Source organism: Drosophila willistoni (genome assembly GCF_018902025.1).
Source record: "Drosophila willistoni isolate 14030-0811.24 chromosome 2R unlocalized genomic scaffold, UCI_dwil_1.1 Seg167, whole genome shotgun sequence".
Classification (NCBI taxonomy): Eukaryota; Metazoa; Arthropoda; class Insecta; order Diptera; family Drosophilidae; genus Drosophila; species Drosophila willistoni.
In genome coordinates this window covers 15,442,926-15,469,427 of record NW_025814050.1, presented here as the reverse complement: position 1 = coordinate 15,469,427, position 26,502 = coordinate 15,442,926, and the positions used below count along the sequence as shown (strand labels likewise).

Genomic DNA, 26,502 nt, shown 5'->3' with positions numbered 1-26,502 from the left:
GACCCTCGCAAATCATTAGAAAACTTATTTTGGAGTGTGAAGTTGTGTGCAGGTTGAAGTGACATTGACTTTTGTTTATTTTACTTGCGGCGAAAGTTGTGAAGAAAAATGTACTTAAAAAAAAGGACAAATAAATAAACACGAACTATAACATATAAATGTACAATGGTTGCTCTGCAACCGAAAATCATTAAAATGCAGAAATATCCTATATAGAAAACTCATTTTGGATAATAATTGTTAGTATCTAATTATTCAAGGATTGTCCTTTATTTAAGGGTAATATTTGATTACTGTTTTATGCATGATATTTCTTTGAAAAAAGGGTTATTACCATTTAGATCAGCGATCTCCAAAAGAATTGACTTTAAAATTGAATTTTAGAATTTTAAAATGAGTGAATAAAAAAATGTATCTAATTTCTTTGACTTTAAAAACGCATTTAACCAAGATTGAATATGAATGAATATATCATTTGAATAGAATTTAATAAAGAGGTTTACTATAAAAGCAGTGAACTACCAAATTAGTCATCATCGGCAGATTTTACTAAGAACTCAAAAGTTGCCATGACCATACTTTATAATGAATACGAAAACTAGTTAAGAATTACAACAGTTAGGCAAAGCTTTTTGTGCTTGAACTCAAACCATGTGAGATCCACGAAATAAATAAAGTGCAACTAGGCCATCATCTATTAGTCCGATAGATGGCATATGGGTATATTTCAAACAATAATAAATAAAATAATAATAATAATAATCAGATCAAATTCAAATATATCGCAAATGACATTTTTAAGAGAAGACAATATATATTCAAGTACACTCGTTGACATTCTTTTGCTTATAAATAAAATACATAACGAAATGTATTATTAAGGAACTATTATATTCAAGTGAAAGCCAAATTTATAGCAAAGAAAATCACAGGTGGACAGCTTAAAAATCTCTTTTCGACTGAAGATAATTACAAATAACAGAGGTGATGGGATACAATTTTTGTTGCCGAATATTCATGTATTTATTTTAAGGGTATAATGAAAATTGTGTTTTTCTTTAAATTTCTTTGGGGACTTTTACTCTTGAATTTTGTGCATGATTGGGCTGCCGAATGTTTGTTCTGTCAAAATGTTTGCGCTGAAATGTATGCTATAGATTTTATGGCATGATGATTTTTTTGATGATGATAATTAATACAATAATCCTATAAATATAATAAAACTTGTGTCTTGCCGTGTGCTTTACCCCTATCCCAACTAAATGTTTGATGTTTTTGTTTTTTCTTCTTATGTTAATGTTTCACTTTCTACATATTTTTTCTTCCTCCGTGCCGGCTCTCTTTCCCTCTCTTATATCCCGTCTCTCTCTTTCAGTTTCTGTTTCCTTCTTCATTTATTTCTTTAAACCTAAATGTTTAACTGTTTAACTTCTATGTGTTTTATGCCTTTGAACAACAAACAAAAAAAGAACGAAATTATTATATCCCAAAATTTATATAAATGTTGTAATTGAAGTCCAATTTGAAAAATCAAGTGATTAACATTTTATGAAATTGACTATTGAATTTGGTATTGAAATTTGATTGCTTTTGCATTAGTCGTTACTCTTGTGATGAGTTCTATTTTTGTATGCTTTTGAGAAACATTTAAGTATATATTTATATATGGATTACTTCTCAGAAAAAAAAAAGAAAAAAAAAACACATTTGAGAGCCGCTCTCCCACAGCCCAAAACTAATCACAATAACTGTATATATTTTCTATGCATTTGTCCCATCACCAAACCAAAAACCAAACCAAAATAAAAAAACCACAACCACTGTGTTGTTGTTGTTGTCATCGTCGTCAATCGCTTGGTGTTTCTCGTTACTCGCTACTTGCCCCTCGCTGTGTGTCACTCGCTACTCGCTACAGTGTGCCCAAGGACGGGCCGCTTGGCTGGAGCGCGGCCGTCGCTGCAGCGTTCAGGATCAACAACAGCAGCAGGCCACCTATCATCGCCGTTGGGTGAAACGGAATCGCGTAAGTTTTATCCATGCAAAAATGCCTGAAAATATAGCAAAGAGCCTGTGCAATAATTTACGGTGTCCCCCAAGATGCCCAAAAAAACTTAAACTGTAATCCTAAATCCTATATCACTTATTTACTTCTTCCTATTTTAACTTTAACTATTGCCTCACCCTTCATTTCTTATTTCACAATCACAATCACAAAACCTTGATCACTCAATAAATCTAAATGTTCAGCGCATTTTATAACTACTTTTACTTACAACTACTAGGTGAAGATGGAGAGATTTACTAATAATAATTGTATGAGAAAACAAACAAAACGCTTTCATTTTAACTGCGATTTTCATTATCTTTCGCCCCTATTCTCCCATTTATATTGTTGTTTTTTTGATATACTTTTTTTTTTCAGAAGGGCTATGCCAAATGTCCATTCAATCAAAAGTGTTAAAAAATTATTGAAACTTTGGCAAAGCTCTTTGTATATTTTACATTTTTTATTTCGAATTAAGTATTATTAATGAATGCATTTTGTTCATCCCGTCGCCAGATACAAGATGCCTCTCTGGGCGGCTCATCGGACGATGAAGATTTCCTTGGCGTTCTTCGTGGTCCCAGCACATTTGCGAATGCTTTTCTCTATGTGGGACTGGGTACAGTGGCTTTGGGACTGGTCATAGCATTCGTTGGCACTGGCGAAAAGGGCTTCAAAACCGTGGAACTAAGACTTATAGGGCCATCTCTCATAGGCAATTTCTCAGTTTCTTCTACATATTATTGAATTTGCTGATTTTAACTAACATTCATTTATTTTAATTTATTCATAGGAATTGGCCTGATTTGTTGCATTTTACGCATCTTATTCTGCATCTGCCCATCGCATTGTATATCATCCAATAAGAAAACGCGAAAGAAAAATGGTAACAAAATTGATGCAGATCATACAACATCTTTGCTAAGAAATGAAAGCAAAAGGGTTTCAATAGCCAGGGGTCCGACTGTACAGGTAAGCAGCAAATCGTATGGAAATATTTATATATCGGAACTACCTAATCCATTTCCATTTTAGCCCAAATATCCCATAGCACATAAGCGTAGTCAGAGCAAAATGCTCAATGAGGGTATGGAGGCTTTACGCCAAATAGCCACCACATCGCTCTTCATGCAAAATGAACAAAAGTCGGGCTTGAATCGGGTTGTACCCATTATAAATGAGCCAGAGACGGGCGATTATCATTTTGGTGATGGTAATTTATTTACAATTTACAAACCCTTTGAAAAGTTTCAGTAAAATAATTTTTTTTTTGAATGCAGATGCACCACTTGAGATGAAGAAACTGCAAACGGCTCTCAATGTCTGCGAAATGAGTGATGAGGAGCAACAACAGCAGCAGCAGCAACATCAGGATAAGCAACATGGTGAGCTGATGAAAATGGAGCCAACCGAGGTCAAGCCAAGCAGAAATGCCTTTACGAGTAGTACCACCAGAGCCCAACCAACTTTAACAACTGTAGATGAAAAACCCGATAGTAAACTAGTGCGTCAACGTGTGGCCTTGCAACAGCAACGTCCAAGCAATGATCAGCAATCGCAGTCATTATCATCTTCATCTACGGTCAAGGATTCACTGGATGGTGTGGTAATGGTGGAGGAAACCTCACTGATAGATACCAGCACTGTGACAGTAACTCCTGTTGCTCCTGCCCCAATGCCCGTACCAGTGCCCGTGCCCGTTTCCACTCCCGCTTTAACAACCTTACCCAGCAGCTGTAGTACAGGTGCCATTCCCAGACTTAAAACACAAAAACCTAGCCAATCAACGGGAGCCACGCCCAAGACAATTCCTAGCACTAGCAACAGCAACACCACTACCATTATCAGCTCAAGGCTGCCCACCTCGCAGTCGCATCCGACGAGTTATGATCTACCCCCGGCCCTGCCACACACATACTCAGCCTCAGCGACTGTGCGCGGACCTTTGGGCATGTCCATGAGCAGCAGTTCATCTAGCAAAATGGGCATGACGCCACCCACCACCACAACGATTAGTCTGTTGCCACTGCCAGCGCCGCCCACAATGGCCACAATGTCAATGGCCATTCCTGGCCAAATACCGGAGGCTAACAACAGCACCACAACCACCACCACAAGTCTGAGTCTGAGCCTAATGCAACCAACGGCGCCCTCAAGGCCAGTCACGGCGACTGGCAGCAGCAGCACTTCCTCCGCATCGTTGGCGTTCCCTACATCATTTGATCACAAATCACACCCGTCATCCGTCATCAGCACAATGGGGCACGTGGGGCATGGCAGCCTACTGTTAGCACAGCCAACGACGGCATCACAACTGCCGCCGCCACCTGCAGCAACGACATCCGCATCCGCATTATCATCATCTACAACGGCAAGCAAATTTGAGCCGGAGTTGGTGCTCAGTCCGGCTAAGCTTGGCCAGTGAATATTTACGATTTTAGTTAGTCACTCAATCTCTATGTAATATGACTCTAGACTCTATTGGAGAATGACCGAATTGTGTGAGAATGAATGAATGCATGAATGAGTGAGTGTATTCGAATGCCTGTGTATGTGAGAGTGTGTTTGTGTGTGTGAATATGAATGAATTAAGTGTGAGAGAGACTAAAGCATGTACTCGAAAACTATCTTTTAAATGTGCCACAAGACCTTAACCAAAAACAAACAAACAAACTAAAAGCCGCAGCAAGTCAATACAGATTTTCCCGAAAATAACGAAGAAAAATCACTCACTCAATAAAAATCCACAGTCAGTCAATCATGCTCTGTAGCAATTAAAACTATTTCGAAACAGATCAATAAATTATAATCACAAGAGACACAAAAGTTTAAATCGGATAAGATTCTGTCAGTAATCTTTTAGCTAAGAGGTACTATATGGACCTGCCTTGGCCAATGAATGTTATTCTTCCACAAGGAATCAAATAGTTTTTTATATATTTTTACTGAAATTCAGTATTTCGAAAGCTATTTTGCAACTTGGATGCCTTCTTTGTTTAAACATTCCTCTCTTAGACTGAAGTCTAGGATTGGCTTAAGTGGTTTAGATTTCGAAATTTATAAAAGGCATTTAAAAAATGGTTCTAAATCCATTATTAAGCAAAAGTAGCTTGGGGTTATTTTTTTTGTGAAATTTTCAAACATCATTTTTAAGTTCTTAGACTTCAAAAAACTTTGTGGACAGATTTCTCTGTTCCCCATTGAGCCGGAGCATGATTGATTTACTTTTGCATTCACCTGTTTAACTTAATACCTTAATAATTTTAAGTATTATGTAATTCCTTTCTCACGTTACCTGTGCTGTGCATTTGTACTTGTAAATTCTTTAATTTTTACTTGAAAATGCTCATCGACAACAAAGCAAAAGCAATTTACTTTTCATAAGAAACTCTCCCCCATAAATTTACCTAATTCTGCCCCACTTAACACAGCAAAATAATAATAATAATAATAAAAAAAAGTATATAACATTTGTATACCAACATATCGTTAAATAAATTTAAAGAAAAAAACGAAAAAAAAAACATACCTAATAATAATAAAAAAATTACCAAAAAATGAAGCAGTGGGGAAAAACTGTCGACGAAGGAACACATAGAACCATATATCCGTATATGAAACTAATTAGATATGTAAAACAATAATTGAATGTCGAAGTATAGTTGAACTAGTTGAATGAACAAAATCTCTGACTAATAACTAATTACAATGCAAGTAAATGAAATCTGTAATGGCCCCTACAAAAACAAAACAAAAACACATATTCGAAATGGGCTTGAATTTGAGTGTTATGCAATAAACGAAGAAGAAAAATGTAAGCGAAATCCAAAAACCAAAAATAAAATCCAAAAAGTTCAAAGTAAATACAAGTATTAGGCAAAAGCGATGTTGAAAGAGCTTAGCTGTAAAAAACATAAATAATAGGAAAATTAATTCAAATCAATGAAATGAAATTTATAAATGTTTGAAGCAATTTTCTAAAATGTTATTGAATGTTTTTCTTTCGTTTCTCTTTCATTTTGAGGCACTTCTTAAAGCTATTACAAATTGCTTTGCTCTTTCAACGGGTCGGATGAGCAACTATTTACTTAGTGAAAAAACATAATTAAAATTAAAATAAACGACAAATGGAACTAAGATACAATAGAAAGAAAATGTGGCCACTAAAATAAAACAAGAGAAAAAACAGAAAAACAGAATAAATCATAAAAATGTTACAAGCCGAAATGTGTATGAAACAAGAAATAAATACAATAAAATAAATACAAGAAAAGCAAACACATTATGAATTAGTATGTATGTAAATGTGCAAAATTAAAATGAAATACAGATGAAAAAAATTAAATCGTAAAACTTGTTTCAATAAAAGAAGTTACGTGAAAAACTTTTAGATCAAATTCAAACTAAACTGCTTCAAAATTGCCGCAGAGAGAGAAAAAGCTTTTATTACCGTTACGTTTTTCCATTACGTATTACGGTTACGTAGATAACCGACTCAGTGGCGCTTGCAGCCCGACAGGACACTTCAACGAAAAAAAAACAATTTGAACTAAAAATCTACTCCACGAAACTAAAAAATCAACAAATTAATCAGAGATTAAATGATGCCAAGTCACACATAATGAAACTTTTCAGAGAAAACTGTCCTGATCAACTCCTATCGAGTTTGAATTTTAAATTTAATATGGTAGATTTAATGAATAAGGAAACATTTCAGATGGAACAGTCCTGATGTTGGCTGATCAACTATCGAGTTTGAATTTTAAATTTAATATGGCAGATTAAATGAATAAGGAAACATTTCAGATGAAACAGTCCTGATGTTGGCTGATCAACTATCGAGTTTGAATTTTAAATTTAATATGGCAGATTAAATGAATAAGGAAACATTTCAGAGAAAACTGTCCTGATCAACTCTTATCGAGTTTGAATTTTAAATTTAATATGGTAGATTTAATGAATAAGGAAACATTTCAGATGAAACAGTCCTGATGTTGGCTGATCAACTATCGAGTTTGAATTTTAAATTTAATATTGTATATTTAATGAATAAGGAAACATTTCAGATGGAACAGTCCTGATGTTGGCTGATCAACTATCGAGTTTGAATTTTAAATTTAATATGGCAGATTAAATGAATAAGGAAACATTTCAGATGGAACAGTCCTGATGTTGGCTGATCAACTCTTATCGAGTTTGAATTTTAAATTTAATATGGTAGATTTAATGAATGAGGAAACATTTCAGATGGAACAGTCCTGATGTTGGCTGATCAACTATCGAGTTTGAATTTTAAATTTAATATGGCAGATTAAATGAATAAGGAAACATTTCAGATGGAACAGTCCTGATGTTGGCTGATCAACTATCGAGTTTGAATTTTAAATTTAATATGGTAGATTTAATGAATGAGGAAACATTTCAGATGGAACAGTCCTGATGTTGGCTGATCAACTTTCGAGTTTGAATTTTAAATTTAATATGGTAGATTTAATGAATAAGGAAACATTTCAGATGGAACAGTCCTGATGTTGGCTGATCAACTATCAAGTTTGAATTTTAAATTTAATATGGTAGATTTAATGAATAGGGAAACATTTCAGATGGAACAGTCCTGATGTTGGCTGATCAACTCTTATCGAGTTTGAATTTTAAATTTAATATGGTAGATTTAATGAATAAGGAAACATTTCAGATGGAACAGTCCTGATGTTGGCTGATCAACTATCGAGTTTGAATTTTAAATTTAATATGGTAGATTTAATGAATAAGGAAACATTTCAGATGGAACAGTCCTGATGTTGGCTGATCAACTCTTATCGAGTTTGAATTTTAAATTTAATATGGTAGATTTAATGAATGAGGAAACATTTCAGATGGAACAGTCCTGATGTTGGCTGATCAACTATCGAGTTTGAATTTTAAATTTAATATGGCAGATTAAATGAATAAGGAAACATTTCAGATGGAACAGTCCTGATGTTGGCTGATCAACTATCGAGTTTGAATTTTAAATTTAATATGGCAGATTAAATGAATAAGGAAACATTTCAGATGAAACAGTCTTGATGTTGGCTGATCAACTCTTATCGAGTTTGAATTTTAAATTTAATATGGTAGATTTAATGAATGAGGAAACATTTCAGATGGAACAGTCCTGATGTTGGCTGATCAACTATCGAGTTTGAATTTTAAATTTAATATGGCAGATTAAATGAATAAGGAAACATTTCAGATGGAACAGTCCTGATGTTGGCTGATCAACTATCGAGTTTGAATTTTAAATTTAATATGGTAGATTTAATGAATGAGGAAACATTTCAGATGGAACAGTCCTGATGTTGGCTGATCAACTATCGAGTTTGAATTTTAAATTTAATATGGTATATTTAATGAATAAGGAAACATTTCAGATGGAACAGTCCTGATGTTGGCTGATCAACTATCGAGTTTGAATTTTAAATTTAATATGGTAGATTTAATGAATAAGGAAACATTTCAGATGAAACAGTCCTGATGTTGGCTGATCAACTATCGAGTTTGAATTTTAAATTTAATATGGCAGATTAAATGAATAAGGAAACATTTCAGATGAAACAGTCCTGATGTTGGCTGATCAACTCTTATCGAGTTTGAATTTTAAATTTAATATGGTTGATTAAATGAATAAGAAAACTCTTTAAGGAAACTCTCTTGATGTCAGCGCCAGCACCCACATCTTTTAGGCATGGGCTTTTATTTAAAGTGGTAGTTTTAATAAAGAAGGAAAATTTTTAAATGGGACAATGGGAGAGCTGTTTACCCGACGACTGTCTGTAAGCAACTGAAATAGTTAGTGCTTGAGTTCACCGGCAAGCATACAAACGTCACAATTTTAACTCAAGGCCTGCTTCATCGCTTGCTTCGATTCCAATCGGGATGGGAAAAAATCGATTTTAATAGGGATGGGAGAAAAGTTAATTCTAATGGAGATGCGAAAAATTTGAATTAAGATGGGAATATATTGGAGTTAAAACTTTCTTAAGTCATCTTAATGGACTTTTCCATATTTCTTTAAAGGTTTAAAAGAATATAGTTTATATTATAATTATGTATGACTTAAGGTTTATATTTATTTTCTTAATTATTTTTATTTTCTTAATTATTTTTACAAATTGTAAATCATGCTTATTGTTGACATTTCTGTCTAGTTATTTTTTCCATATATTTTATTTTATATTATCACTTAAGTGTACTTTTCAAAATTTATAAATGGTCAAGTGGATAGATGTCCTGGTCTTTGGATCAGCAAATATTGAATACATTACGTAAGGATGCATTATTATTACATTATTATTATCTATTAATAGATTGAAATATTCACATTTGCAGATATGTAACAAAGTTGCCCAAAGTTGGCGAAAGGGTTGAGGGTATGTATATGGAGACATCCTTCGGTGGGGAGGGGGCCAATCAATGTGTGGCTGCTGCTAAATTGGGTTCCACTGTCGCCTTGATTGCAAAACTGGGCAAGGACGTGGCAGGTGATGACTATCTAAACTATCTGAGTCAGCAAGGCGTAAATGTCGACAATGTGGAGCAGTTGGAGGACTCAGCAACTGGTATGTCAGAGATTGCTAAATCAGATGATGGAGAAAGTCAGATTATTGTCGTACCCGGTGCCAATTCGCTACTAAACGCCAAAGATGTGTGTCGCTGTAAAAAAGTTCTCAAAGATGCAAAAGTGCTTCTTTGCCAGCTAGAAATAAGCCTCAAAGGAACTTTAACTGCGATGCGAAAATTCAAAGGTGTGTCTATATTGAATGCATCACCCCTTGCTAATAATTGGTCTGACGACTTGATCAAAGCGCCGACGATCCTGTGCATTAACAAAGATGATGCTGCTCGGCTTACATCAGTAGACGAGATAAAGACGCCAGAGGATGCCAAAGAAGTAGCAAATGCTTTTTTGAAAAAGGGTGCTCAAAGCGTTGTTATAACCATGGGCGATCAGGGTGCAGTTTATTTATCAAAGAAAGACAAAAACACTTGCAAACACGTGCCGGCTCCAGAAGTTCGGGCTGTTGCAGACCCATCAGGTGTAGGTGATGCATTTGTCGCAAGTCTTGCCCATTATATAGCACTTTTCCCGGATTTACCCAGGGAAAATCACATAAGTGCGGCGAATGCATGCGCCGCATTTGCTATCCAGCATAGTGGGACTCATTCCAGCTTTCCAGGGCAACACAACCTAGAAGACGATATTTGTACAAGGCAACCAATAGTTAATATAATTTCTGATAAGAAAAAAAATCCAACAACTGAAGAAGATGTAACCAATGAATCAGAAGATGTAACCGTTGAAAATTCGCAGGAAAAACTTTACAAAAATAATTCCAATTCAAATGCAGAGGAATCGAACATAAACGAAACGCAAAAGATCAAAAGTACTAGTGCTAAAACAAGTACAAGTTATCCTGAGACAAATCAAAATAAAAGGGAAGGTTCAGTAAAAGAAAAAACTGAAGAAAATCGGAAATCAGAATACCCAGATGATACATCAAAATCAATCAGTCCTGAGACAAATCAAAACAAAACAGAAGATTCAGTAAAAGAAAAAACTGAAGAAAATCGGAAATCAGAATACCCAGATGATACATCAAAATCAATCAGTCCTGAGACAAATCAAAATAAAACAGAAGATTCAGTAAAAGAAAAAACTGAAGAAAATCGGAAATCAGAATACCCAGATGATACATCAAAACAAATCAATCCTGAGACAAATCAAAATAAAAGGGAGGATTCACTAAAAGGAAAAACTGAAGAAAATCGGACATCAGAATATCCAGCTGACCAATCAAATCCAATCAATCCTGAAACAAATCAAAGTAAACAAAAAGATTCAGTAAAAGAAAAAACTGAAGAAAAACCGACAACAGAATATCAAGATGACCCATCAAATTCAATCCATCCTGAGACAAATAAAAAAAAAAGGGGAGATTCAGTAAAAGGAAAACCTAAAGAAAATCGAACATCAGAATTTCCAGATGACCTATCGAAAAAAAAGGTACAGGATTAATGGGTATAGTGAATTTGAGAAAAGTTCGTGGCTCCTGAAAGTGTTGGACCGAAGGACAAACTTTCCGATTGTATCTCTAATAAAGTTATTTTTTAACATTCATTGGTCATCTTCTTTTTTTATGGACAACTAATATTTTTCAAGTTTTTTTTTAAAAGTAAATTTATTTAATTCCAGTAATTTTTTTCAATCTTAATAATATAAAAATGTTGTGAGGTGAGTGTTAATTAGGTCTGCTTGCATAGACCTATATAAAACTATAATTTGAAAATTTAGTAATTGTTGTTAGTTTTTTGTATGGGCCTCTAATACTCTACGGTCCAATATTTCCAATATCCAATCCTTCATTAAGTATGAAAATTAATACACAAATTATTTATCGATAATCCCGTCAGATATGAATCAGCTTTATGAATTTTTATAATTTATAAATAACTAATTAATTAAACATATAATAAGTATAAATAATTAAAATTTACATGTACATTACTGGCATACTTTTCTGACACGCCTATGAGAGTACTGAAAATTGATAATGATACGTATTTAACTTATGTATATATAAATATATATATATTTCACGCACCTTTTGCGGCTCATTGTCCTTATGCAAACGAATTTTAAAATTTCCTTCAATGGAGGGAAAACCGCGAAAACATCGATTTTGTATTTTTGACGAATTCGCTCTTGCCATTCCAAATCGAATTCGCCGAAATGGGGTAGGAAGTTTGACAGTTGGAATTGAAATAAATACTTTAATTTTTATTTTAATGTAAAAATTATAACTCTGACGTTGTTTTGGCAATTGATCCTGGCCAATTGAACCTTGGTCCTGAATGCAAAAGTTTAAAAAGTTTGTGGTGGAGGGGAATCCCAGAAGTTAGGAATCAGTGAAAAGAATAAAGTGTCATCACTAGCTATTAAGATACAACTTTTCAAATTTTGAATTATTTCTAGTGAGGAAAAGTAAAAGTGTATAGATCTAAAAAAGCTTTTTAAATAACGTTAACTTTCTCCTACTTCACTGAAATATAACAATAGCATGAATAAATTATCACACTTCTGTAACACTGTATCATATCGATGGTTGGCAACTGTCAGTGTCATATGGGCATAAACAGCTGACGTTGCCTGCCCCGTGAGCAGGTACAGTGGACCCACGCGTTGCGAACACTCCGAATGAGGAACATTTCGTATAAAAAACACTTTGACGCATACATACTAAATACTGTATTGGTTTTCAACTGGAAACACATTTTTTCATTCAGCATTGAAATATGAAAAACGAACAAGATGTGTTCGTCAACCGAGGGTCCACTGTCCCTAAACTTTTTCGTTGTAGGGTACATATGTTTGTGCATGTTTGTACTTGTAGATGCTTTTTGTCTTTGGTTGCGGGCGGACGTGTGCTTGCTTGTCCGTGTCCCCACAAGTCTTGTACTTCGTCTCCGAGTCGGTCCGCGTTGGTTGGTTTTCATTTATGTGTTTTACATTTCTTTAATTCGTATCATTTCGATTCGTAAATTGTGCAAAAGATAAAATACCAAAACACGGTAGCAACAAATAACCAGAAAAAGAAAAAAAAAACAGCAACAACATACAATTTGTGAAACAGTTTTAGCCAGCAGCAGCGAACTTGGTGCAAGTGGCAGAGGCCATAAAAAAAAAACAACAAATTCTTAACAAAAAACAAAACAGGTTTTTTTGTGGCCAGAGTAATAGAGAGTCAGAGAGAAAGAGAACGGGAGCTGACAGATTACTCTTAAAAGAGTATGCGAAAAATAAAAAAAAAAAAAACTGTGACTGCGAAAGGGAATGCGAATTTTGTTCTCTCTCTTTCTCTCTCTGTGAAATTAAAAATTCACATCCTTTGCAAGGTCTTAAATGCCCAGCAAAGAACCTGTTTATATGTGTTTATGTGTGTGCCTGTGTTTTATTCTCATTTTTCTTTGAAAAACATTTTCTTTTGATTCATATGCAGATACTTTTGAACGTTTGTATGTATGTATGTGCGTGCGTGTGTGTGTGTTTGTATGTATGTAGATTTTCCAACAGCCCGAAATCAATAGGGGGAAAACCACCGTTTGCCCGAAAAAGTGCCGTTACTTTTCGCTGTCGCTTCGGCCCCAAGTCAATAAATTCCAGGCAGCCCTAGTCCCAGTAGCCCCCACGCCGAATACCTAACCCCCGCCACCTGCTCCGGAATACCTCACCGCGTTTCTACCACAAACGATAATCAGAATCAGCTGGCAGCTTTTAAGGCACCTAGCAACAGCAGACGTCACAGCAGTCCGCAGTTAACCTTTGCCATCAGGAGCGCATCTACAAACAGATTTCCTCCATGCGGGGCTACAAAAAACTATTTTTAATAATAAATGACTGTTCAAGTATCTATTCTGTGATAATTAAACTATTTGCCTTAATAAATCATTTTAAACAACATTTCACTTCAAGAAGCCCTTTAAAGTTGAAGAGCAATCATTTCCTACGACAAAAAAAAACGTTTTTAATGGAAAATCCTACAAGATTTTGTGGCTTAAAGGGAATATTTTGAAAGCTTACGAGATATTGACGAAATTTTCAAAGATTCTGGTCTATTTCATGGAAAATTCTTTATAGTTTAACTAAAAAATTATGCGTTTTGGTTTCAGCAATACTTTTTGTCTGAAGAGAAAAATTGTCTTAATATTAAAATTACGTCAAATAGTTTTGCACAATATTTCAGCACTTCGTGATTTTCAAAAATCACACAATATTTTTAATTCTCAGCTTAATTAAAGTAATAATTAAAGTAAGAAATTTTCAATACTTTAATCGTTCCCTTATCAGTTTTCACATTCCGTATTTTATATTGGGCCCCTCGATTAACTTCGTAGGCGGTCCTGTTTCTATTCTGCTGGCGCTGCTGCCCTCCGTCAGCTGTGCGATTAATGCGCAGGCGCCATACACGCGCGCTCACACACACCAACACAGACAAAAGTAAAGACTGTGTGCGATAGAGAAGGGGGGTGGAGGGGAAGAAGGAGGTCTAGTTACTGCCTGGCTGCCGCTTTTGCCAGTAAAATTGCATTGCTGGCATCTCGCTTGCACTTACTCAGTTTTACATTTACATGGCAGTAATGCCGGAAAACTGTAAATGTGTGTGTGTATGTGTGCTATTGTTGTTGTTGTTGTAATTCGCCCACATACGTTGACATCCTTCGTGCCTGCTTTGCTGCTAGGCCAAAAGGCAAAGCTTTCGGCTTTAGTGCCCGGCTGCAGGTCCTTTGCTCAAGTTCTGGCCGCGCTTTACAATCAGCTGGCTACTTTTTCCTGCTTACTGCTGCCAGTCGTGATCCTTCATCCTGCTGATTAAGCCGCCTGTTCAACACAAAAAGTTTGCAGTTTTCCTCTTTTGCACTAGGTTAGTTAGTGAGTTAGTTTTTTGTTAGTTTGGAAACCGGCTTTGCAAAGGTTTCAATCGTCTGTTTTTTCAGCTGTTTAACTGACAAAAAAGTGGTTAAACTTCTTTTTTTTGTTTTTTTTTTTTTTTTTTGGTTGTTGATTACACTTTAATTTGTCTTTTTCTATTTATTTGCTGTTTGCGTGGGCACCTTTCAAAAAAAAAAAAAATTTGTATTATTTTTTCTCTCTCTTATTTTTATCAGAAATAAATACAAAAAAAAAAACCTCAAAACTTGATTTATGCACACGAGCAACCATAAATCAATATAACAATAAAACCAATCTCTTTAAAATCCAAAACCAAAAAGTGTTATTAAGCCCAGAAAATACGATAAAATTGTACAAAAAAAATAATAAACATTAACTTAAATAAAAAATTGTAAGAAAAGCAGTTCTCAACAAACAAAAAATTAAAAATACAGAAAACGAAAACGAAGCATCAAATCGGCTTGGGCCTATCCTCCACCTCGATTCCGCACCAGCAAAGATGGCCGCCAGGACGTGCAGCAGCGGTAGCAAAAGCACTAACTTCGTCACCATCAACAACATCTACTAGCTGCAGCAGACTCTCCTTCTTCACACACACACACACTCACACACAGTGCAAGCATTGCTGCAGTCTCAGCCTCTACAGCTGCATAAACTTTTAAAGGTGAGTAGGTATATAGTTGGTCTTAAAGTTTCAAGTTTTGCCATACATATGTACATACATACATATGAGCAAATATATATCCGATTGTGAGTGCGCTTAGTCGTAAAAAACTGGGTGAATTTCGAGTACCTACAAAAATTGTTGTACTGTCTGCAAAGTTACTCAATACTTAAAACACACTGGGCCAGTAATTAAGTGCACTCAGAGAGTAATATACATGAGTTTTAATTACTTTTTTGGGTTATAAATTCAATATTTATCGAAAGTGCACTTTTTATACCCTGCAGTCGATAGATGTGCATCTATCCGTTTGCCAAGTGTTTTGCACTTTCCTTTCCGTACACTTTGTAATGTAAGAATGTACATATTATTTAATCAATATCTATTAATAAACAAAATGGTATTACCATTCTAATTAAAAATAATCCTGATATCCATACATTGTAACATTTTGAACACAAGTACCGAATAGACCAATAAATGTTGAGTGAGGGAAACGGCAAGAAAATTTCATTATATATTAATGGGAATTCAATTGAGTTCAGAATAATTGTTTAATTTGATATGTTTTCCACTTTATGCAAGCGAAGCGACTCAATTACTTGATTTTATTTATACAGATATGAAAAGATATCTTAATTGTGTACACTTTGATGATATTATGACGAAACTTCCAAACCTAAGGGATTTTGAAAGATTACTTTTTTATTCCAGAAATTTGTATAAGTTAATATCAGTTCATCAAACAATGTAGATAGCAAAAAGAAATTGTAAATTTAGAAATTTTGCTTAAAGTTTTCTCTTTTTTACATTATTTTAAACATTAAATGACATTCGCGACATTTTTACAACTTTGTGAAATAGGAAAGTCCAATTCCTTCACCGTCGATAAGGACATTTCATTTTGGGCCCATTTCTCATCATTTTTGAAAACTAGAGAAATCTAAATTGTATTATATTAAATGTGTAAAATATAAAAAGACAGTTGATTAGCCTTTGTATCAATACTTTCAAACTGGGCTTTTAATTATAATAGCTCTCATGGCTCTTTATTTATAACAGAAACTTTTTTGATAATATCTTAACTATAAATCGTATATATTGGGTTTCCAGTTTTGAGTTCATCGACTTATATTGTTAGTTAGTTTCAAAGAGTAGGTTTAAATGCAAAAATTGTGGTCACTAAGTGAAAATAAATTTTATTTGTTACACTTTATCTGATTTTGTATCTTTAAAGTATCTTTTGTACACTCTAAGGGTGAATAAATTTTTATGATTTCTTTCATACTATTTTAACTATAAATTCCGTAAGGAAAATTGTTTTTCAATTTGCCCGGGGTAAACCATATTTTTGTATATTAAAGTTTATATAATTCTTTTTGTAACATCAAAGAAATTGGCAATGTTCTTACCTTTTTTTATAGCTTAATTATTTTATTTTATCTTAGAATATACAAAAGATGAAAAAGGACTTTAGACATTTGTTTAACAAAACTTTACAATTAAATATTTAATAATTTGAAATTTACAAAAAATATTTATATGTAGAGGAAATTATTTTTGGTAAATATCTTTTACAAGAATAATATAATAATAATACTTATTATTCAAATTGAAATGCCTGGCCAACGATGAAAACTTAGAATGAGAAGGGGAAAAGAACTGTCCAATCAAGAGATTCTTATGATGAATGACTTAAGCATTTCCATCAATCTTATACACAATTGTGTTTGTGTATTCACTACCCCGCTCAATCCGTCCTTCCCCCCGTCTTGACCACCCACTCTACCATTAAGCGTTTCCTTTGATATTCGGCGACTCTTGTCATATTCGTTTGTAGGTTTTTTTTTGTCTTAATTTTTTATTTTAGAGCATCTCAAATTCTCATTTCTTTTTGTTTTATTATTTTTTTTTTTTTGCGCAAAAAGCGCAAATTTTTGATGACTATTTGGCTGGAGTCACGGGAGTCGGTGGACAGCGGCTAGCGGCCACAGAGTTCAAAAACTGAAACGGAGGGCAGAGAAACTTACAAAAAAAAAGACAAAAAAAAAAAACAAAATAATAATAAAAAAAAAGACCCATTCAAAAAAGCCCGTCAAACCAGTCGGTTCTTTTTTTTATTTTTGCCTAGGCCTGGGCAAAACTGGCCCGTTGATGACTTTTTACATAGAGACAGACAGTGGAAGAGAAAGAGAGAGAACGAAACATCATCTGTGTTGTGCTGGTGTTGCTTCTTCTTTCTCTTTGAACTACTACACGTATCTAAACTTGTTTGAAACGTGTTACATTTTAAGAACGTTTCGCCGCAAGCGGCAAGTGGCAATAATCCTTTCAAACTTGACAGCGGCAGCATTGCAAAACTCGAAGGAAAAAGAGGCAAACAAAAAGGCAAGCAAGGGCTATACATATGGGCGCAGTGGGTGTGGCACAATGACTGACTTTTCCAAAAACCAAAAACGAAAAAAAAACATGGACGTAGACCACTGTTAAAAATGCATTGGAAATCCAATCAAATTAGAGTTTTGTTATATATTTTTTAAGTTTTTTAGAAACAAATATAAAAGAAAAACAATTTTTCGGTAATAACAATCCTTTCCATTATTCCCAGTCGAATAACATTTTACCTTTGAAAGAATCCAATTTAAATTACATTATTTGATCATTTTATAATTTTTTAACCGTATATTACCAAGACAATACAGAATCATGTCTTATCATTCATTCAAAAAACACTTCTTTTTATTAAACCTCTATTCTTTAGTTATGTTCAGACATTAGTTATATTAATTTGCAGATCGAATTAAAATATGATCATTTAACCATTAAATGCTATACTTACCTGTAGTAAAAATGTTTGGCAAACTTTAGAAAAATAATACTATTGAATGGAACTAAATTTGGAGTTAAAGAAAATAAATGAAATGAAATATTTAAACTATTTTAAATTCACAGGGTCCAATTATTATTTTCTAGAATAAAACTTGTCTATTTTTAATCTAATTGTATGGTCTTGAAAATATTATAAAAATAAATGCTGATCATCTCAGAAATCTACTTTTTTAACAGACAGAGCTAGATTTGAAATAATTTTAGATTTATCGAAAAATGTTGATCTCAATGAATGTTATGAAGATCATGAGTTGAGAATTCAACTAATCGTATGACAATTCATTTTTGGTTCCCATTTATATAGTTATGTATTGTGCCCCTCCCAAAAAAAATACAAAATATATACCTACGTTCATGTGTTACCATACATTTTCTACGGATATTTTTCTCTATGTATATGTTGGCTGTCATTTTGATTGCCAGTTTTATTTTTTTGTTTTTATTTTGGTTGTTGTTATCATTTTTTATATAGAGCCGCCATTTTACTACACACACACACACACACACACACATGTACACACAAGCCTTTCTTTTTAACACAAAAAAAGAGAAAAATAATCCCAAGAAGGCAACGAAAAAAAAAAAGTGAAATTGATATTTTCGCACAAATTGCCGTTAACAAGGAGGTGTATGCAGGTAGGCTCTCTCCTAGGCAACAACGTACCCGGCATAAAAAATTTGCCTGTCAAAATTTTAGTGAGTTGAAAAACGGGTGCAAAAAAGAAAACACGACGAAGAAGAAGCGAACGGGAAATTGTTTACAGTGGTTCCAAAATGATGTAATTTCGCGTGTTCGTGCAATTCAATTTACTGCCAACGGAAGCTCTAGCCTCACACGCCCACTCGTCTCGTCTCTGCTCACCCAATTCAACTTCAACATTTATTTGTTCTTTTCAAACAAAAAGCCAAAAAAAAAAAAAAAAATCGGCTAAAAAAGAAGAAGCTTTAATTGCGTTCTTCATGCTGCCAAAAAAATAAACAACAAACAGAAAAAAATAACTGAAACATATATAATTCAATTTTGTAAATTTGCTATCTAAACAGTTTATATCCATTTTGACCAGCTTCCTTTTACACCACACTCCGTATCCTGTTCCTTCTCCTTCTTTTTTTTTCAAACTCAATAAAACCTATCACATATCATTTTACTCTAGTGTAAGGGTAAATTGAAAATATTTTACTGGTTTATACACTTTTTCCATAAATTTGTGAACATTTGGGCAAAGTCTATAAAAATTGACAATTTGTTTAAAAGACAATTGAATAATTAAACGAGCGCTAATAACGCTAACAGACAATTGAATAATTAAACGAGCGCTAATAACATTATCAATTGGTGGTTTATTAGCCCAACAAAATTAATTCTTTTTGACAAATCTAGTTATAAAATAGACTTAAAAATTCGGAAGATTAAGAATATTGATCAAAAATTTTAAGAAGAAAAATTAATCTTCAATGAAAGATCATTCCATAAGCAAACTAACTACCTAGTTAGACGTTGAAGAATGAATGACGTGAAAAATGTATTGGTCATACCGTAATTTTAACGCTGAAACTAGTTGAGAATCACAACCAAATAAAGTAAAAAAATGTTGGCAAAACTAGCAACCCCATTAAACAATATATAGCAAAACTTCGCCCATGGGTTGGATGGTTTGCTCTTAGTTGCTTATTATTCTATATATCTATATGCACTCTCTTTGTATTTTCTTCAAAAAATATGTACATAAACAAATAATTCCTGCGAAAGTTTCTTTATATAAAGATTGTACAGACTCTCACAATTCAAAGGGTTATTTTTTCTTAAGGATCTTTTGATTTTTTATATCCTGCTACCCCCATTGCAATTGCCAACCCCTAAAACTTGAACCAGCATCGTTGAACAAAAAAGCGTATGCAAAGTTCGTTGTATATATGCTTTGTATGTATGTATATATATGCATATTTGGATATATATAGAATTTCCTTACGAAATATTTGCCATATTTGGCATAAATAAATTATATTCAAAAAATAAAATAAAAAAAAAATTCCAACGACGAAGCAATTCGACCCCCGGCCGGACTAGTAGCTGTTGGCTGTTGGCTGCCTGCTGACTTTGGCTTTGGCTTTGGCCAGGGCAGCCTATATTAACAATAATTTCTTTGTGCCTGGGCATCTTGCCAAAAAGTTTAGTTTTGCCTTTGCCATTGCTGCACAGCAGGCGACAAACGTTTTGTGGCCAATTTCCCGTACCGCACTCCATGCTCTGCCTCTCAAGCAAACAGAAAAAAAGAAAAAACCCAAAATCCTGCTGCCGCTCTGACCCATTGTCAAGTTGGCCTACTGCCTCCCCTTTTTGACGTTTTGTCTGGAGTCAAATTCAAAAGTTTTCTCGAAATTGCTTAAAACAGAAAACCAACCCAAAGGGAAATCCCTATTGTGCCCAACCATGACCGCCAACACCAGCACCGCCTCCGGGCAGACGACAAGTGACAGCTCCTTGATTGATCCTGCCGCCCGGCAACAATTTGGCTTACTCAAATGGCTAATCGAATGGACATTCAGTTCAAAACAGAAATTGCGGCAAGCCGAAAAGGTATTATTAGCTCAACTAAAGACGCCCTATCAAGCCTACTTTATCGATATAGGGAATGTGGTTGATGTTGATGGATCTGAGCAAATATGGACATTATCCTTGACTAACCCCCAAGCAGAGGAGCGTCGTTTGCCCTTGGTGGTTCTACATGGTCAGGGTATGGGTCTGGCTATGTGGTATCCGAATCTGGACGATTGGGCCAAACAGCGAAAAGTCTATGCTTTAGATATTTTGGGTTTTGGTCGTAGCACTCGTCCCGTATTCTCGGCCACAAGTGAACTATGTGAATGTCAATTGATAACCGCCCTAGAGGAATGGCGTCAGCAGTTGAAAATTGACGAATTCATATTGCTGGGCCATTCTTTTGGAGCTTACTTAGCTAGTTGCTATGCCTTGACCCATCCCGATCATGTTAAACATCTTATTTTATGCGAGGAATGGGGTTATCAAAAGAAGGAACCCAAAACGAAAGAAACCCTTTGGGAAAAGACTTTTAATCATATCGAAAGTTTATGTCATCCTTTCTGTTTACTCCGCTTACTAGGACCTTTGGCTAACCTACAGCAAGTTCAATCTGCACCAACTCTAATCTCGCAATATGCTCAACAATGTAATGCCGGCTCACCCACTGGTTTGGCTGCCTTTCATGCAATTTCTAAAGATTCGCTACCTCTTCTATCTCGTATGGTCGACTTACCCAACAATATTGGCATCACTTTTATCTATGGCCAACAAACTGATACTCGTTCCGGTATAAAATTGCAAAAATTAAGAACCAAATCTCATGTGGAAATAGTGATTCTACCAAATTTAGATTATTATTTCTGTATGGAGAACCCAAAGCTTTTCAATCAAAAAGTCTGCGAAATTTGTAATTCGGTTGATGGTTTCAAAAATATGCCAACTCTTAGAGAAATAATTTTATTGTAATTGCTCACTTAAAAAATCTTAAATGGAATATAAAACAAAATTAAGAGTTTAAAGATTCTAAAGTAACGCTTATTCTTAACTTATCCGTAAGCAAATATTTTCTGGGTTACTTCATCGAACGATGCATTATAGACCATCCGAAAAGTAAAAGTAAAAGTCTGCTTGGTTAGTCTTAGCTTTGATGCACGTCTTATCTTAGAGATTGTAGCTTTACCTGACTTGAGACTCCCTTAATAAACAGTTCTTGCCTAAAACTGTTCAGCTCTGGAGTACATTTTCAAATGGAAAACTTATTTTGAAAATACTATCAATTGTTAACAATAATATATTTTATCTGTAGATATATACTTTATCTTTTTAACGAACCTTTAAGATTTTCGTGACTTAAATAAAGTGTTTTTCTTGCCAGATTTTTAATGGCTTAAATGAAATGTTCAGGCTTAACATTTGGTTGTATTGCTAAGATTTAACTACCCACTCGCCAATATGCAAAACCATCTTAAACAAGGCACAGTGGGTTGTTTGTTGTTATAACTAGTTGTATAAATAAATTTTTGAGTTGTAAATTTTGGAAAAAAAAAAACGATCGAAAAACATATTCAATTATTTCATCAAACAGTGTATCGTTTGTCCATATTTATTTGCAAAAATCATAGTTTTTGATCTACTTAATACACCGTCCTCTTATTTTTTCCAAATAATCTTAAACTTATAGTTATTATTGCCATATTCACTAAAGATGGCGTAGTTAAACCGCAAACCTAAACTGCATAATTGACGGTAAAGTTCCATTTTTCAACATATGAATTTAAAAATGTTTGTTTTTAACAATTTTTCATGAAAAACTAATTCAAAATTTTGGACCTAAAAAAACAAGAATTTTACTTTGACTGGACTTGGGTCTACGAAGAATAAAACTAACTTTTTAGCAAATTATTTGCATTGTTTTATTATGAATAAACAAAAAATTTAAAACTTGTTGATATATGTAAGTACCAAAGAAAATTGAATTTAACACAGAACTACAGCTGAAAATATACATTTCTATTAGAAGATTTCGACTAACGAACCACTGTGCGGCCAAGATGGGCGAAAATGAAAAAACTTAAATGAATTCGAGGTACGTCATTTGATAATAAAAAATATTTTACAAGTATTCAAACGATATCTGTGCATTTACTTTGGTATTTTGGTAGTAAAACTCAGAAAATGTCTTAAGCGTATTATGGCTTGTGACCCTTGTACAGATAGTAGTAAGCACCATTAAAACGTACAGGAACGACATTTGGGGTACCGCTGGTCAATGCATCGATGGGAGCTCTTACAGCCGTTGCATTGAATGTGATAGTTCGATAAAAGAAGGCCGTTAGAAAACTAGCGCTGACCACAAAAGCCAGGAAGAAGCCCAAACAGAAAACGCAATCTTTGTTAACGTGAATGCACAGACAAACGGCGGCAGCAAAATCACTTAAAGTCTGACACAAACGAGCGGCCAGAGATCGTTGACGATTATTGGCAGCACGGCGAGCTGCGGCAGCATTAGTGCTTATTGTAATTGTATGATGAGTACGTTCGCAGGGTGGACGATTATCAGGATGTTGTTGATTACAACGAAAAGATCGCGTTTTTCGCACTGTTTTCATTGTGGTCACATTTAGGCGAAGGCTACGTCGGCTAGAATTCGTACTTGTGCTCATGGTTTGTGTGCCAAATTCACATTGTTGAGGAGGAACTTCAATTATAGACATGGTATCCAGCAAAGGATAATGATTGCCTGTCTGAACTCGAACTTCTTGTTTCTGACTCAATGCTTGCTGTTCCAAAGTCTCTAGATTGCGTGTAAAGTGATTAAGCAATTCGAGGATATGATGAAGACGTCCCTCGGGGAAATATGAAGCTGAAGTAGGTTCACAAATTGTCGCAGTACTATCTGAATTTGAAGAACTTTCGGATGTCTCACTTTGTGGTATTATAATCTCTAATAAATCCTTTACCAAAGCTTTGGCCTCTTCGGCATTCTGTCGACTTGTGTTCGGCGATTCGTCTATCAGAAAGGTAATATGTCGCGACTCTGTCCTCTCGAGATTATCTGTATCGGTTGCTTCTATATTAGCATCTGGTAAATGGATTACATTTGGTTCATCTCCTATAGAAATAATCACATGATCCGATTCTCCTGCCTGTCGATCCTTATGATCCTCGTCGTCATTTGTTGCCATTTTCTGTTTTTATTGGGGAAACTAGAAATTTTGTGTTGTTTTTAGCAAGTGAATGTTTTGTTTCCATCCGAAAAAAAAATGTGTAAATGACAGTTTCAAATATGTTTACGACTAGTGCTATAAGTACAAAAAAAATTATATAAAAACTAAAAATATAAAAGAAATCCAAAACGGAAATCAAAATTCATTTAGTTAAATGGCGTGCAGGGAGCAGCCACAGTTAACTGCCACTGTCGTTCAAACACTAATTGGCGATTTGGTTCAGGAAGCTGTAGTAGATGATCAACATCATCATCATCATCATGTGAAACTATCCTCTGATTCTGAGACCTGCCAGCGACTTTTCGATATATTGGGCTATCAGCCATGCTCGGAAAGTGATGAAACTGAGGATTTTGTTAATGATAATGAGGACAACATCGAGGTGATTATCTCGTCTAGTCAGTGTACATTATACAATAGTCCCAAAGAAACAGAAAAATATCATCGCAATTGGCACAATTGGCTTATCGATGCCGTAAATGATGGTAAACATTTGAGTTTTTAGACTTTCTGTTAAGATATTAGAGCTGTGATTTTACTTTCTCCTAGAATCTTCTGAAGATGAATTCGTGCGGTGTGCAAATCGAAGGAACTTAGTTGTGCCTAAACTTCATTCAGTAGCTGTGCAGACTGAGCAACCACGCCTACGCAGACAAGATCAATTGATGGGAGAGCCCTTAATACCATTGGCACCCTGTGAGCTGACACGTCAAACGATATTTATCGATGCCCTCTCCTCACCGGGACCGCATGTTGTAGGTCGTGCACCGCTAGCCGATCGATTTTGCTATATGTTAACCGATTTTGCATCTGCGCTCTACTGCAGCCTTGCCATCATGTGTTGCTGCACCCCAAACATGTTTCGATAAACCACCTAGATATGACCTTATTTTGGCCTTTATTTTATATGTTTTTTTTTTAAATATATAATATAATAATATTTTGGATATTTCTTTTGTGTGTACTCTAGTGATCATGTTAATTGATTACGTTGCCGTATATCTGGATTCACAATAACTGGCCTATTTGTCTGCCTATTGACATTATCTTGAAGGAAATTATAATAATGACCAATAACCAGATATAGACACCAAATGCATAGAAGTATAAACAGAATGTAGGTGAAATTCTCGCCAATCATATATATACCGGCCATTAGAGTGTCACCGATTTGCACAAGAATATGCCAAAAACGTTGGCGCAGTGGTGCCCTCTGTAGAGCAGTTGTTGAAGTCACCGATTCGACTTCAATGCGTATGGTATGTTGTTGAACTTTACTAGGCCTAATTTTTTTTGAAGTATCTCTTCCTTCAGCTTTTTCTGTTTTAGGTTGAAGTTTGATTTGCTTTGGTGCCAATAGCGTCCAAGATGTTTGACAGCTTATTTCAGAAGTCACAGGTTTGCGATAACCCACAAGCGTAGATTCCGAAAGTTGCATAAGGCTTGCCGAAGCTTTTGAAAGTTCGCTCAGCTCTGACGCTAAAAATATGCAAAAAAAAAAATGTTATTTTAGATGGTCGTGCAATCGTTTTCAAGTTTCAATATTTGTGTGTGACTCTTTAAAGTACGCAATAAAAATCTAAAACAGGCTAGGATAAATTTTTTAATAATCAATGTGTCGACCTCCCATTGCATATTTTAGGGAGCGACTTATTGCCACTTATAACCGATATAAGAATATCACTCGATACCATTTAATAAATGGGTTGTCTTACCTTCTTTATGAACTAACTGCTCAGATTTTGTGCGCTTCAAGCCCAATGCTTCTCCTCCGGCTTGCTCCTTCTTCTGATCGTTACCCACAATTTTGGCAAAGTTCTCGAATAGATTGAGTAGTTCTGCAAAACGATCAGTCATATGTTTATGGCTCATCTGAATTTCAGCTAACGAAGAAAGATCAGGTTGCGACAAAGATCTATCATTCTGTTCTACATCTTTGGCTTCAGGTCTTTCTGGTTCATGGTTGATATTCCAACCAATTTTATTGGTATTTATTGTTGAAGTCATAATTCCATCCTCAGACTCTTTGGTCTTAATTTGCGGGCTCGGCATGTCAAGTTGTCTAAAGATGGACTTATGCTATGGTCAAGTTATGTATTCTTGTATAATTTATTTGTTGTATACTATTTTTTATGTTTTGTTTTGTTGAAATCATTTATTTTGTTTGTGAATGAACAAAAAAAATAAAAAAAAAATGAAGTCTTAAAGTGAAGTGTATTTCATGTCTTGTTCATTTTTCTTTTTGTCATTTAAAAAGGGTTGCTTCGTTAGCAAGTGGATAATTTTTGCGCTAAATTAAGCAATTTCCTGCAGAGTCTGGCAATTGGTCCAGCATTTGGTCACTGCTTTCCAGTCCAGACTTGCTACTGAATCCAGGGGGGACACTTGACTCCTACCCCAAGTGCCCAAATCTCATCTCCTACCAGTTTAGCTAGCCATGGATTTTCTGTCTAATATGACAATTATAACGGTCTACTGCACTAACGTTATTTTGCATAAAATAAAATGCATTTCAAGAGTTTGTTGAATAGAATGGCCCCATGTCCATAGACTTGACCCCCAAATGGTAAATGGGGTTGATTTTGATTTTTGGTTGTGATTTCGCAATACTTTGAAATTTGTTGATATTTGTGTGGGGAAAATGGA

General features: G+C 34.7%; 6 protein-coding genes across 7 annotated transcripts in view; 4 read left to right on the top strand and 2 right to left on the bottom strand.

The window, feature by feature from the left end:
* The window catches only part of LOC6641841 (peroxisomal membrane protein PEX14), a 32,584-nt gene extending 26,599 nt beyond the window's left edge, over positions 1-5,985 (top strand). For both annotated transcript variants that reach the window (XM_023175885.2, XM_047010618.1), the window contains 5 exons: positions 1,916-2,023; positions 2,561-2,759; positions 2,838-3,016; positions 3,080-3,257; positions 3,325-5,985. In XM_023175885.2, the coding sequence (XP_023031653.1) occupies positions 1,916-2,023; positions 2,561-2,759; positions 2,838-3,016; positions 3,080-3,257; positions 3,325-4,469 (1,809 nt within the window). In that variant the 3' untranslated portion in view covers positions 4,470-5,985. The remainder of the gene's footprint in view (positions 1-1,915; positions 2,024-2,560; positions 2,760-2,837; positions 3,017-3,079; positions 3,258-3,324) is intronic.
* A 3,239-nt stretch (positions 5,986-9,224) lies between these two features.
* LOC6641840 (ribokinase) lies at positions 9,225-11,204 on the top strand. Its single transcript, XM_023175895.2, has 2 exons — positions 9,225-9,351; positions 9,416-11,204. Exons 1-2 carry the CDS (start codon positions 9,296-9,298, stop codon positions 11,100-11,102), a joined length of 1,743 nt encoding a protein of 580 aa, XP_023031663.1. The 5' UTR covers positions 9,225-9,295; the 3' UTR covers positions 11,103-11,204.
* Positions 11,205-14,950: 3,746 nt separating this feature from the next.
* The window catches only part of LOC6641823, a 50,318-nt gene continuing 38,766 nt past the window's right edge, over positions 14,951-26,502 (top strand). Inside the window, exon 1 of the mRNA XM_023176031.2 lies at positions 14,951-15,198. The gene's annotated coding sequence lies outside the window, so the exon portion shown is untranslated. The remainder of the gene's footprint in view (positions 15,199-26,502) is intronic.
* LOC6642098 lies at positions 22,710-23,861 on the bottom strand. Its single transcript, XM_047010849.1, has one exon. The coding sequence runs from the start codon at positions 23,812-23,814 to the stop codon at positions 22,819-22,821; it is 996 nt and encodes a 331-aa protein (XP_046866805.1). The 5' UTR covers positions 23,815-23,861; the 3' UTR covers positions 22,710-22,818.
* On the top strand, positions 23,896-24,796 carry LOC6642097. Its single transcript, XM_002065064.3, has 2 exons — positions 23,896-24,341; positions 24,406-24,796. The coding sequence occupies exons 1-2, from the start codon at positions 24,011-24,013 to the stop codon at positions 24,723-24,725; spliced, it is 651 nt and encodes a 216-aa protein (XP_002065100.1). The 5' UTR covers positions 23,896-24,010; the 3' UTR covers positions 24,726-24,796.
* LOC6642096 lies at positions 24,816-26,002 on the bottom strand. Its single transcript, XM_002065063.4, has 2 exons — positions 25,572-26,002; positions 24,816-25,335 (listed from the first exon to the last, which is right to left on the bottom strand). The coding sequence occupies exons 1-2, from the start codon at positions 25,906-25,908 to the stop codon at positions 24,830-24,832; spliced, it is 843 nt and encodes a 280-aa protein (XP_002065099.3). The 5' UTR covers positions 25,909-26,002; the 3' UTR covers positions 24,816-24,829.

What these genes read in the sequence shown, in the direction of transcription:
- LOC6641840 (XM_023175895.2), top strand. Translation starts at nt 9,296, where the DNA reads ATGGTCAAGTGGATAGATGTCCTGGTCTTTGGATCAGCAAATATTGAA. An exon ending in GCAAATATTGAATACATTAC is followed by an intron (nt 9,352 to 9,415) that starts GTAAGGATGCAT and finishes TCACATTTGCAG; the next exon opens with ATATGTAACAAAGTTGCCCA.
- LOC6642098 (XM_047010849.1), bottom strand. Translation starts at nt 23,814, where the DNA reads ATGGCAACAAATGACGACGAGGATCATAAGGATCGACAGGCAGGAGAA.
- LOC6642097 (XM_002065064.3), top strand. Translation starts at nt 24,011, where the DNA reads ATGGCGTGCAGGGAGCAGCCACAGTTAACTGCCACTGTCGTTCAAACA. An exon ending in TATCGATGCCGTAAATGATG is followed by an intron (nt 24,342 to 24,405) that starts GTAAACATTTGA and finishes ACTTTCTCCTAG; the next exon opens with AATCTTCTGAAGATGAATTC.
- LOC6642096 (XM_002065063.4), bottom strand. Translation starts at nt 25,908, where the DNA reads ATGCCGAGCCCGCAAATTAAGACCAAAGAGTCTGAGGATGGAATTATG. An exon ending in GCAGTTAGTTCATAAAGAAG is followed by an intron (nt 25,336 to 25,571) that starts GTAAGACAACCC and finishes GCATATTTTTAG; the next exon opens with CGTCAGAGCTGAGCGAACTT.